The 13,164-nt window shown below is 40.9% G+C and overlaps 1 protein-coding gene across 2 annotated transcripts; it reads right to left on the bottom strand.

Moving 5' to 3' along the window:
• Positions 1-780: 780 nt before the first annotated feature.
• On the bottom strand, positions 781-13,138 carry spast (spastin). 2 transcript variants are annotated; one of them, XM_047351155.1, is made up of 17 exons: positions 12,721-13,138; positions 11,042-11,437; positions 10,856-10,939; positions 10,691-10,777; positions 9,642-9,793; positions 4,926-5,059; positions 4,752-4,845; positions 4,589-4,663; positions 4,439-4,510; positions 4,290-4,365; positions 4,113-4,204; positions 3,932-4,011; positions 3,773-3,815; positions 3,606-3,685; positions 3,459-3,529; positions 1,552-1,592; positions 781-1,450 (listed from the first exon to the last, which is right to left on the bottom strand). In XM_047351155.1, the coding sequence occupies exons 2-17, from the start codon at positions 11,157-11,159 to the stop codon at positions 1,325-1,327; spliced, it is 1,425 nt and encodes a 474-aa protein (XP_047207111.1). In that variant the 5' UTR covers positions 11,160-11,437; positions 12,721-13,138; the 3' UTR covers positions 781-1,324. The 2 variants fall into 2 exon arrangements, with proteins under 2 accessions (XP_047207111.1, XP_047207112.1); XM_047351156.1 differs by having other exon boundaries at positions 10,691-10,774.
• Between the last annotated feature and the right edge of the window lie 26 nt (positions 13,139-13,164).

Here is a 13,164-nt window from a genome sequence, read left to right as displayed (position 1 = left end):
ATTTAAGGACCACAAGTCTAGAATTAACATTGAAATATCACACATAAAACACAGGCAAGCAAATATACTTTAGTAAAATATTTAAAACTTTTCGGTTTACCTTAAATGTGGCAGTGATGCTATCTTATTTGCTATTTATGAAGAATGTTTAATGCTGAGTCCAGGCAGTTGAACTGTTCGAAAAATAAAAAACAATATCAAGTTAAAAAAAACATTGTAAATTATTAGCTTATCACCATCTTAAATTCTGCCATTCTGGCAAGTTTTTGTCATTTTGCAATTAATTTCAAAAGATTTAGTGGCCATTTTTATTTAATGGAAAACCATCATTTAATTTCATAAAGTCTTTGAACTATTTGTAATATTTACAATTTATTGTTTGTGTCTATATCCTAAATGCAATCTGAAAAGTCAAAATTAAAGTCAGACTTTAAGTTCTAAGTTCTTTTTAGGCTTTTTTAAAAGTATAAATACAAAAGTTCACAATTTATAACAGACAGTTCTACATTGGTCAGGCCTAAAATACAGAACCTGGAAAAACCAAACTAAGGAAGATATGGATATAAGGAAAAATGCATGGATTATAATCGATCAATTCTTAGATATATGGGAAAACAGATATTTATATGGATGTATGTGTGGATTGATAAATGGACAAATGGATGGATGGATCAATTGTTGGACATAAGGTCAAACAGATGGATAAATAGATGCATTATGTGTCTTTTCCATACCGGAAAGACTAAAATCCTGGATTAAAAGGAAAAATCTAACAGTTAGTGAAGAGACAATGAAGCTTTAATGAATGTTTTTATTCACAGATGAAGAAGAGCTTTTACATCTAGTGGAATTATTCAAATACATACCAAAATAAAAAGAGAAACACAATTAGGTCCTACTTGCAGATAAAAGAGAGTTGCCTTTATCTAGAGACTATGTGAGCAAAGGGAAACACTGCACACATAAGCAAAAATAAGCACTTTGGCAAGACTCCCATTTACTGTCACTGTTAAGCTTTGCTTAACAAGCAGAACTTGGATTACCATCATCATGTCTGTAAGTGCGCTGTAGCTAGTAAATAGGATTGTTTCTGTATTTCAGGGGTAAGATGGAAATTAATTTTTATTTTGTAGGAATTCTTAACAATAAATAATGATTTCATCACAGATAGTAAATAAGGAGTGTAATTTCAATAAGAACAGTAGTAGGAGAGCCTTTCCATAAAACAGGAAATCATATCATAATGCTTCAACCAACCACTCCCTGGTTTTCACTCATGTAAACAAAGGAGACCAGTTTTGTTTCAAAGTGAAAACAATCAGGATCAAAAAGCTGACGTATCACCAAAATCTTTGTTCCACTTGGCGTACATATTTAGAGTAGCTGGACCAACGGTGGCCTTGATGCGCTTCAGGGACTCTTCAAAGTCTTTCATCTTGATGTTGCGTATCTGTGAGCGCACAAAAATACTTTAACTACACACATAGGTAACCGCATACAATAAAAAGGAGATATGAGCAGCTTTGAGGGTTTTTAGCTGCATTATCTCACCTCGCTGGCAGACATGTTACGTACGTGTTCGGGTCCCAACTCTGAAAGACAAACATTTCACATTAAATTAAACTCCCTGGATGCTCATAACCCAGAGCTCTCAGTAATTACTGGCATCCCTGGTAAAGATGTATAAAAATAGATAGGTATATTTTTATTACAGCAGGATAATCTCAACCTCAAAAAAATCGAACCTTTCATTTCAGTTCAGTGGGGAAATGTAACTCATGTTAAGAGATTACTGTTTCAGTGCCAAACTTACTGGCACCCCAAACAATTCCTTATACAAAATGTAACTTAAGATTTTTATTAACTTTTTAAGTTGATCTGAGTGACAAGGACCTTTTCCTTATGGTAAAAATATAATTTAATACAAAGGTCAAGTTCTGTGAGGCCAGATGTGTCAAACTCAAATACACAGAGGGACAAAATGTTAAAAATGGTTGAGGGCCGGACCGGTTCGCGGTTTATTGAAAACTTATTGAAATGACCTTAACAAAGCCCAAAGCAACAACGGGGGGATATACAATAAAGACTCAAAATCCTGGGGTATTATTTCAAAACCCGTTAGGTTCAAAAGCATGTCGGTGATTTCATCAATTGCTGCTTTACAAATAGTGACATGTCAAAAATATGTGAAATCAGCTGCATTCATTTCTTATGGCTCTAATCTGCAACTTTTCCAGAGTAAAATCAAGTGAACACATTTTGGTACAGACATTCAAAAAATATTTTTTCTTCAAAGAAAAATCAAGTGTCCTGTAGCACAAGAGAAAAAATACCCAAAATGAAACTGCAGTAAAAACTGAAAATGCGTTAAAGCTGTTTGCTGCTCTGTGATGCTCACTTGTCTGAACCAGATACTTGGTGTCTCATCTTGGATAAAAGATCATCAATGTGTGCTCTGAGCTGAGGAAATCCCCAGGGTTGAGTGAAGGTGTTCATCCGTGAGACAACTCCTTTATGATGTTTTAATCTTTAACAAAGAGAACAGTTGCTCACACAGGTAAATGCTGCCGAACATAGAGAGCATTCAAACAACTTGGGCGCGAAGCTGGGGGATTGTGTCGGAGAAACTGTGTACTCGGGTAAACATCAATGGTGACCTGCTTCTTCCTAGTCTGGCAGCATAGAAAATGGGTCAGGTTTTTCTTGCAGCATCTGCATCGCCAAAAGGCGCAGCTTGGTTTTAAAAAGCTCTTACCTTAGCATACATGTCAGTGATGACATGTATGGAGTCGTGTGCACCCAACGCATGGGCAGCGCATTGTGGGCATTAGAGTAAGGCAGATTTAAGAACAGCTCACAATCAGAGCAATTATTGAAAAGTTTAAGACAACTGGAACTGGCACAGAGAAGCCTGGACGAGGGACAGATATCTATCCTACCAGTACGCTAAAACAATCTCCAAACCTTTAAAATGTAGTTTGCATATTGACTGGGACGTTAACTAGAACAGTGTGCTTTGGTCAGATAGGACAAAGACTGAGTTTTTTGGTAACAAACACGCCAAGGTGGCCTGGCGTGAAACAAGACGATGAGAACCTTGTGCCCACTGTTAAGAACAGTGGAGGACCAGTGATACTGTGGGCTGGCTTCTCTTCCAGAGGCCCTAGGAACCTTGTTAAAGTGCATGGCATCATAAGGCTTTTATAATACCAGGACATTTTATATAAAAATCAGATGATCTACACAAAAAAACTGAAAATGAGTCATCATTTGGGGTTTTGGGTGGTTGATTTTCAGAAACCTTTGGCCAAATCAACACAAAGCGGGTTATCCAGACATCACTCATGACCCTCTCAGCATTATTATAAGGCTTCTCAGACGTCATCACCAAGGATGCCAGCAATAGTGAAGGGTGCTGTAGGTGTGAATAGGTGACTAGCAGAATCGATGAATCATACCTCTAATAGGTCCAAGTGCAGCATCTTTGGCTAATGATGTCAGATCGCTTCCTGAATATCCTGCAGTTGCTCTGTCAGAGAATATTGCCAGGAATTAACGCAAAAGCAAAGAAACACATTGAATTCTTCAGGTTGTGTAACACTCACTTTGCAAGGTGGGAGAGCTCATTCGTGCTTAGTGGATTTCCATGTTTTCCCAAAAGATTTTTTAGCAATGTGCATCGTGTCTAAAGGAAGCATGAGTCAAAAGCATACCTCAAATAAATCACATCATTCACCTATTAACGTAAACAAAGCTAACAGTTGGTTAATACCTTTTCATCGGGCAACGCCACATAAATTCTTTTTGCAAAGCGCCTGCAAGATAACAAAAACAGCCATTTTTTGTAGGGAAAAAAAAAAGCACAAAAAAATGCATTTCTAAAATATCACTGCAACATTCATTGTGCAGCATGAAGAGGATGAATGCGTACCTTAAGGCTGCTTCATCAAGCTCCTGAGGTCTGTTAGTTGCTCCCATCACCAGAACCCTCTCGTCCCCACCTGACTGCACCTGAAATCCAGAGATGCTTTTGTGAAAACGCCACCTGAGTGTGACAGTGACGCTCTGAGCACTATCCCAGATCAAATGTCTGAGCATGCTCACACCCTCACCCCATCAAACTCAATGAGGAACTCCGTTTTTAAACGACGGGAGGCATCGTGTTCCCCCTCTCTCCTCTCACAGAGCAAGCTGTCCACTTCGTCTGAGAGGAAAAACAGAAAACATAGATATTATTTCTTTCTGGCCAATGATAGGACAGTAAAAGCTTGGGGCAAAGTCATACAAACCAATAAAGATGACAGAAGGCTGCAATTCTCTTGCAACAGCAAACAGTGCTCTGACTAGCTTCTCACCTTCTCCCACCTGCAACAATGACACAGTAAAAGGTTTAACAGAGGTGTGGAATCAAGATTTACTGCAGAATTGAACTGCTTACATATTTAGAAGTCAGACTGGCAGCACTAATGTTGAAGAACGTGGCATTAGACTCCGCAGCGACTGCTTTGGCCTGGAAAGTGGGAGCAAAAGCTGTAAATCGGCTGATAAAAAAGGTGAAGACATATTTTTTTATGTTCTCTGAGCATACCAGCATGGTTTTCCCATTTCCAGGTGGGCCAAATAAAAGCAACCCACGTGCAGGTGCTCTCAGCCCGGTAAACAGCTAATGTAACAGTAAATATGAGAAGGTCTTATGAATTAAACTGACAAAGCATAAAACAATAAGCAGAAATAAAATATATTAAAATAACCTCTGGTCTTAAAGAGGGAAGGATGACAATTTCTTGGAGTGCTTGCTTAGCCAGATCCTGTCCAGCAATGTCTTCAAATGATACAGAGGCCCCCCTGCAGAGAACAGAGAGGCCAGCTTTAAATGTGGCTCCTTTTATTTATCAGATTCATTTTTCACAGATGCTTTAAAATACCTGTCAACGATTTCATTTAGAATCAAGTTGGCCAGTTTGCTGTCCACATTCTTGAAGTTTTTCATATCCCTCTTTGGAGGCTGTTTCACAGCAGGACGTTTTCCATTCTGAGCTCTTCCCATCCGAGGGGTCACCTGAACGGGGACAATAATAAATTAAAGTACCTTTACCTTTAACAGTATAGAAGTAGACTTGTTCACACTTTTCAGGTGGCAGCTTAAGGAGCACAGACACGACAGTGCTTGTGAAGAAGGCCTAAAAGAGGCTGGGTTTTCAGGAGTGTAAATGTCTCAGAACAGCTCTGTTAGTGTTGCTCCACTGAGAGTGTCCATACCCTGGACATCCTGGTGCAGAAGCAGCTCTGCAGAGGATCATGAAAACAGAACAAATGCTAGCAAACAGATTCTTACTATGCAGGGCATCTATAATCTCTGTTGTTTTAAGAAGACATGGTTGAAGTAAATCATTATTTTCAGGTTTTCCCTTTTTATCTTCACCTCATCTGTGGAAGAAATACCTTAATCCAGATCTTCCACAGAAATCATTCATTTGAAACATTTGTAGCTCAATCCTCTTGTCCAAATCTTCACTGGTGTCAGGACAACAGCTGGGGAACTACGTTTCACCCCAGAATACGACTGACAAAAAATGCTGCTTCAAATAATTCATAGTGGCTCAATTTGTGCTTTGTTTAGGCTTCTGCAGATTAAAGTCTTCTAAAGGAAGAAAGCTCTACTTTCACAAATCTATCACAACACAGTTGTCTTCCGTCAGAAGCACCGAGCTTCGTTTTGTAACCTTCTCCATGTGTTTTATTCCTGCCCACTGGAACTTGACTTTTAGTATGTTTACTGGAATAGCATGTCTAAATTACTCTCTGTAAATTAAGACTTCTTCCCTCTGTTGGGTCATCCATTTTGGTCGGAAAGACCAACTCAGCACTCGTCGCCGAGATGGGCATCGAAGCTGAAGTCATCAGAGCTTTAAAGGCTGAGGAAACAAACTTTTAAACGGCATTTCCGAGTCGTAGCAACGACAAAAGGGGGTAATCTCTGGAGAATAGAAGCTCAGGGGCGGATTTATTTTTTCTCCACACTGGCCATTCCTGGAAGAGCTTTAAAGCTGGAAATCTGTCTGATACAAAAAGATCTGAAGATTCATATCCTGATTGAAGACCTGAGACACAACCCATGCGCAGGTGAAACCCACAGAGGGTTTGTTTCCAAGGAGATGATGTCCTTGTTTTTTAGTCGACTGCGACGGTTCCTCATATTTCCTCCGTTTTGGACACATGAGAAGTTAACCGTTTTTGAGTTGATCATGGACGCGTGACATTCTGGTTACCCCCCCGTTTGGTGTTTTTTATAGCGTGAAACTCAAACTAATTCAGCAGCTGATCATAGTTGAGCTCCAGCTTCTAACAGCAGCTGCAGTAATCCATCTGGGTTACCATAGCAACCTAATTCCTACAACTCTCTCAGTTATGGAGGTAGCACCCCCCCCCCCCCACCCCCCCCCAATCTGGTGGCCATTGGATGCAGTTGGAATTGCAGCTGGATTTTCTCCAGTGCAAGACAGGTGCCATCTGGTGGTTACTAGTGAGAATTACAGTTGCAACCACAGAAACAAAACTAGTTTGATTTTGTTTTGTTTTTCATTTCATAGGCAGATAATCCCATCACCTGTGATCAGAGAAAATAACTTGAGCTAAAATCTGAAGTTATTTACATTACCACTACTGATTTAAACTTTAAACATTTTGCTGGGTTTTCTTGTTGTGTGACGCATGTTTGGTCAGACTCATACAACTCACTTTAGTTGTCTAACTTTGTAGGTCCTGCTAGAAGGTAAGTGACCCATAGTGTTGCACCACTAACTGTCAATCGATGCTAAGAATAGCATTTGAAATTTTTTTTAATTCATTTAGTCCATTTTAAGTTTCTTTTAATCTCCCTTAATTTTATTTTATTTTTTTCCTCTCAAGCATAGACTTGGGTAAGCCGCAGGTTGGACGACAACCTGTGCATCTATTTTAAGCACACCCCTACACCTGCAATATATGTGTGAAACTATACATCTAGCTGAGTGTATAGGTCTGTTTTGTGTTATTGTTATTTCATTTAGTAATTGTTCATAGCGGAACGGCTTGGTCTATTTGTGTTGTTATTGCTAACCTATTTAGCGATTTTTCATAGCGGAGCAACAGTTTGTTCGTTTTGTACTGTCAGTATTTTGTCTGTCAGTCAGTCATTTTCTACCACTTCTTCCATAGTGGGTCGCAGGGAAGCTGGTGCCTATCTCCAGCAGTCTACAGGTGGGACGCGGGGTCCACCCTGGACAGGTCGACAGTCCGTCGCAGGGCAACGCAGATACACATAGGACAAACAACCACGCACACACTCACTAAGGGCAATGTAGGGAAACCAATTAACTTAACAGTCATGTTTTTGGACTGCGGGAGGAAGCCGGAGAACCTGGAGAGAACCCACGCATGCACGGAGAGAACGAGCAAACTCCAGGCAGAAAGACCCCTGGCCGAGAGTCGAACCTCAGGACCTTCTTGCTGCAAGTGCTACCAACTGCCCAACCGTGCAGCCACTACTGGAGCTGTGGATCAGGAGGACTACACAGGAATGCAGGCCCAAGAAGTGATTGGAACGTTGATTTTGTTATCACCATAGGAGTGTAAAGGTCTTAATGATTATAGCACTGAGCAATGTGAAGCAAGGATTCAGTTGCTCAAAGTCATTAAGAGCCCACCAAAAGACAGACGAGTCGCCGATGTGTTAGGTCAGCTCACTCTTTTATATCAGCGACTGGTCGGAGGTAGCCAGAACACAGCCCCATCCCTAGAGGACTTGGGGGTGGAGGTAAATCTCACCTCACAGGTTGAAACCTTTGAAGGTGAGACACACATGCATCACCCCAAGAGAACCTTCAGCACAGAGCTAAATAAAGTAAAAGCTGCTCTCCAAAGATTTCCTTCTCAGACTCATGGTGTTCCCCACACATCCACCGAGTCCAGAGCAGGTGGGAGTGGTCAGATTAGGTTCAGTGGTGCGGTGTCCCACCCCACTGTAGTAGATAACTATGGACAATACCTGGAAGTAGACTCAGTAGAAGTAAGTAATTCAAGGCGTAGGGGCAAGCAGCCTTCAAACTTGACTCGCAGCACCCTCCTCTACGATCCTTCACCTTCGCCAAGGCGACAGGAAAGCCTTCTCTGGGACTCAGGTGGTTCATATCGCCCTCAACTTCTGCTCAGGACCCGAGTACTTGGAGCACAGGGCCCACCAGTGTACCGTGAGCAGCCTCCAGGGCTTCCTCCAAGGATGGATCGTGATGTCCTGACACACTGTGGACGTAGCAGGAGTGAAAACTCAGATGAAGACTCAGATGGGCCAGCACCAATCCCTGAGAGTGGATTGCGCAAACTAGCTTAAGTTCCTTGCCTGAGTCATAGTGTTTTGACCCTAATAACGCAGAGTCAAACATCGGTGACTATCTTAGGGAACGCTGTTTTTTAGACCTGTTGGCTCATGAAAAGTTGAAGCTTATTTGGAAAACCACAACCAGGAGCATCCATGTGTTCATGGAGAGCCTGTCCCCTGGAGTCCAAGACCGTTATTTGACCCTCTGTGAAGCTATAAGGGAAGAATATTCAGTATACACAGACCGGGCCCCCGCAACACGTAGTGCTTTTGCTGTCCAGCAAAGGAAACACGAAAGCACCCAGGGAGTATTACTGGCACCTGAGATAGAGGAGGACTATGCTTTTAAATCTTTATTTCTCCATTACCTCCAGGAAAGCGTGCGATACGACATTACTATGTACTGAAGGACAAGAACCCTCACCATGCAAGAGATCCGGAAATATGCTCAGATGGTGTGGGAAACACGTGCACATCCGACTAAGGGTTCAGAAGGTAAGGCTAGAGTTTTACTGATGCAAACAGAAGGCCGAGAAATGCTTTCAACCAGAACCAATGTTAAGAACAGCTTAAGGGAACAACATAGGTTTGGTAAGCTGGACCGGGGGAGTGATACTGAATACCAACCAAAGCCCAAGTTGCCGGACCACTTCCGGTCGAACAGATGGCCTGACCGTTACTTAAGGCCCAAAGGTAAGCCTGATGGTACAGTAAAATGCAGGAGGGACCCAAAAGAGAGAGATGGAGGTGGCCTTCCACAAGATTTTGGCAGAAGCAGTGCGCCAGGCCGCCGCCCATCACCTGTTGGCTACCTAAACATAGTGGAAATTATGTCTTTTCTGAAGCTTGACAAAAAAATTTTAAACTAGAGTACAATCTGTTGAAAACTTTTTAAAACATCACATATTATCATGCTTACTAGTTAGGTTTTATCCCCTCCCTTTAGTCCCCCCCTTTATCTTTATTTTTACCACTGTGATTTGCTTTCATTGTTAAAAAAAATTAAACACAGGTATTACTGTAGTTATTTATTTTCATGCTACACTCTATTTAGTAATTTTACCTCTTCTGGAGATCTGTTTCTCCATTTACTTTTATTCTTCTGTTTTCCCAGTTAGCATTATTAACAATGAGACGTGTAAGATCCTAAAGGACACTTTCTAAACTGCTTAACCTGTTAACTTATCAGACTCTTCAGGTGCATTAATATGTATGTTTGTCTTGTTTCTTACAATGAGAGTAAGGGAACCTGGATCTGGATGTAAATACCAGACAAAAACATTACCTTTAGTTCAGGGGGTCTTGTTGGGGGTCTGACAGACGTTGAATTCCTGATGGTGGAGGACACTGAAGGCTGGCTTTTGGACTTTGGCTGTGAATTAGCAAGATTTGAGTTCGACCCACAAGGACTTTTACTCTTAGATGCCAATGTGGCCTCTGTGAAGGAACAACAGGGTAGATTAAAAACACAGTACCTTGTATTTAGCATTGATTCCCCTTGAACTTTTCCCACATTTAGACAAAACAAAACTTTAATGATTTTATGAGATTCTATGTGACAGACCAACAGTAACTTGCACATAATTGTGAAGTGGGAGGATAGTGATACAAAGCTTTCAAAATGTTTTACTACTAAAAATCTGAGAAGTGTGCCGTGCATTTGTATTCAATCCCCTTAAAATCCCTAAATAAAATCCAGTGTGACCACCTGCCTTCAAAAGTCATCTAATTAGTAGACAGAGTCCACAAGTGGAACTACTTAAACTGACAGGCAAGCTATAAAAAGTATTTATTAGAATAGCAGCCAAGATACACATGGTACCACAGCTCAAGTGGGAGAATCTGTTGACATGATGACTATAAGTTGTGCACTCCTCACATTTGGTCTTAATGGAAAAGTGGCAAGAGAGATTATTGTCGAAAGAAAGCTATAAAACGTTTCCTTTGCAGTTTGCCACATGCCGTGTAGGGGAACACAGCAATGTGTAGAGCATAATTAATATTGCACATCATACTGTAAACACACTGAAAGCTGTGAACATTGTGGTAGTAGGATCAGGCTGTGGAGATGATAAAGGGAACTAAATACCTGGAAGAAAGGCTGCAAAGCACTTGTGATTAGGGTGGAAGTTTAACTTGTAGCTGCAATTACAACAGAAGGTGCTTCTACAACGTAATGCCACACTTTCCTTTAAGTTCAAATATCCGCTACTTTGTGTTGGTCCGTCACATAAAATCCTAGCTAAGTACACTCAAGCTCGTGGTACTCAAAAATTTAAGTTTTGTAAGAAAACACAGTGAAGACTTTTGTTTGATGGGTACAATCCCACCTACCTAACAACGCAAGCCTGTCTTTTGCCATGGTGAGATTGGCCTTCATTTTATCTCGCAGTCTCTTTGATCGATCATGTTGATCTCCTGCTGATGAAACACAAAAGTGTACAGCAAAGCTGAAGTGTGGTGACTCTAGACCACCCAGAGATCAGAGTATCTCCTCACCTGCCCCTGTGATCTCCACAGCAATGCCTCTCTCTAGCTCAGCTATTCCTTTCTTGTACCACTGCACAGCATCCTCCTTCTCTCCTGTTTTCACACCGGGGTGAGAGATGTTTGTCACAAAGTTATCACACACAACCCAACCTGTCAGCTAGCTGATGTGGTAAACAAACAATCCAACAAACACACCTGCATCGTCTTCATCGATCCTTAGCGCCTTCGATATATACTCAAACGCCTGCTTGTGGTGGTTTTTAATGAGTTCGCCGCTGTCTTTGCTCTTAGAAGCGTTTGTTTTGGCAGACATTACTCCAGCGTTACTTTCTTCTCCTTCTCGCTTCGGGCTCAGTTAGATAGTTGTAAAAACGAACAAGGTGGCATTTAACATCCAAATATCGACGCTTGTAAAAGCAGCGCTCTGTTTTATATCATAAACTTTGTGTGTCAAATGTTATTGTGAATATTTATGCACCATCACTCGGACTGCGTCGCTAGCTTCCGTTTCCCCGTCTCTTCCACTCTCCTTCTCCCATGTGTTGTGGTACGAACAGACTGCAATATCAAACCGTAGATCGCCAGCGCCACCTACCGTAGCGGAAGATATATTTTATTCTTTGTCCCAAAATAAAGTGACAAAGAATTCCTGTAATAGTAGAAATTTGTATTTCCTTTTATTTTTCCCAAATTTCTTCCCTTTTGATGTAAAAGGAAAAGATTTAGGACAAATTGTTAGTATTTGGGATTTATGCCCACTGTATATAAAATAGTAGTTTTACAGTGAATTTGTCAGACGTTTCAACCACAAATACAAAAATGTATTTTTTCAGATTTTACACAAAGCAGATTAAATATTTTTACCCATAAAAGTGCGCCCTGCATTCACATTCAGCATCCTTCGGTCATATGGCCAGAAATAAAAATCCAGTGCAACAAATAACCTTCAGAAGTCTTCTAAATAGTAACCAGTGGAAGTAAATAGTCTCATTAGAATCAGACATTTTCTAGACATTGAATTTATAACTCTGAATTTTTATCCTGTGCAATTATGTATGTGATTTTTTTTTTGTACTTAAAATTTGCTGGCAAAAAATCACCTGCAAAAAAAAAAAGTTTGAGACTGACCTCTGCCCAAGGCAATGGTGTGTCACGTGATCAAATGAGCGTAATCTGATTGGCTAAAGGACGCTCGACTTGATCGAGTGCTGATTGCTTTGGCTTGAGTCACCAGAAGGTCAACACATTGCAGGTGAATTTTTTCAGGCGAATTTCTGCAGGTGAATTTTTGCAGTCGAATTCTTGCGGGTGAATTTTTGCTGGCAAATTTTAAATACAAAAAAAAATTCACATACATAATTGCACAGGATAAAAATTCAGTGTTATAAATTCAATGTCTAAAAAATGTCTGATTCTAATGAGACTATTTTACTTCCATAGTAACCAGACTCCACCTATGTGTACATTAATCTTAGCATTAATTCAGCTGTTCTGTGATGGTCTCTGATGTTTTTTTTTAGAGAACATTAGTGAATAAAGAGCTTCATAAAACTAAAAGACACAACAGACAGGCCAGGGATAAAGCTGTGGAGAAGTTTAAAGTAGGGTTAGTGTCAGGATCTGTGCCTTGTCTGTTTGTTTGGTCTTTTTACTGTGCTTAGCCCCTAGATGGCGTGGAACCTGGAGGAGAGGTGACAGGTGTTCTCTATTCCCTTGATTACCTGCTGAGGAGTATATAAGGAGGAGGCTGCCAGCAACTCACTGCCAGAGTGTTGTCCCTAAGTGGTACAGCTCAAGCCACATTACCTTGTCTTGTTCCTTGCCTTGACTCTTAGTAATTTGTATTTGTTAACTTGCAGGATTACCAGACTAACGTCAAGATGTGGTTGGGAAGGTTACAGGAAACTCCACCCAGCTGCCAGCCGCTCTCCTCGCCGGTTGACAAATGGTGCGAAGCCTGTCATCTTAGTAAAAGCTCCGCCTTCTTTCTTCTTTACCAATTGCATATTTTTTAACAATAATCTAACCAATCAAAACACCCGACGTCACTTTGATAACAGTTTTTTATTCACGCCCCTTACCTGGTTTTCCAGTCAAATCAGTAATCCTCTGAAACCGACTGTGACATCTCTAGCTTTTCATATTGTTGTTGCTAGTATTATAAACTAGCACAGTATTTTGTAGTTTGTGCTTCTTTTGTTTACACGGTCACATCGCCAGGCTGTCAGAACTTACCGACCGGTAACAACACAGAGGCCAGCTGACAGTACAGCGAGCCTTAGCTAGCTAGACCAGCTGTCTCTACAGTCCAATTGGCG

This window comes from Girardinichthys multiradiatus, chromosome 22, assembly GCF_021462225.1.
Source record: "Girardinichthys multiradiatus isolate DD_20200921_A chromosome 22, DD_fGirMul_XY1, whole genome shotgun sequence".
NCBI classification, from domain to species: domain Eukaryota; kingdom Metazoa; phylum Chordata; class Actinopteri; order Cyprinodontiformes; family Goodeidae; genus Girardinichthys; species Girardinichthys multiradiatus.
The sequence above is the reverse complement of the archived record's forward strand: the minus strand, read 5'-3'. Positions and strand labels throughout refer to the sequence as shown.

Bases quoted from the DNA above. Each gene is read 5' to 3' on its own strand.
- spast (XM_047351155.1), bottom strand. From the start codon at position 11,159: ATGTCTGCCAAAACAAACGCTTCTAAGAGCAAAGACAGCGGCGAACTC. The intron at 9,794-10,690 runs GTAGGTGGGATT...GTTCCTTCACAG, and splicing joins AGACAGGCTTGCGTTGTTAG to AGGCCACATTGGCATCTAAG. The intron at 3,530-3,605 runs GTGAGTGTTACA...ATTCTCTGACAG, and splicing joins GAGCTCTCCCACCTTGCAAA to AGCAACTGCAGGATATTCAG.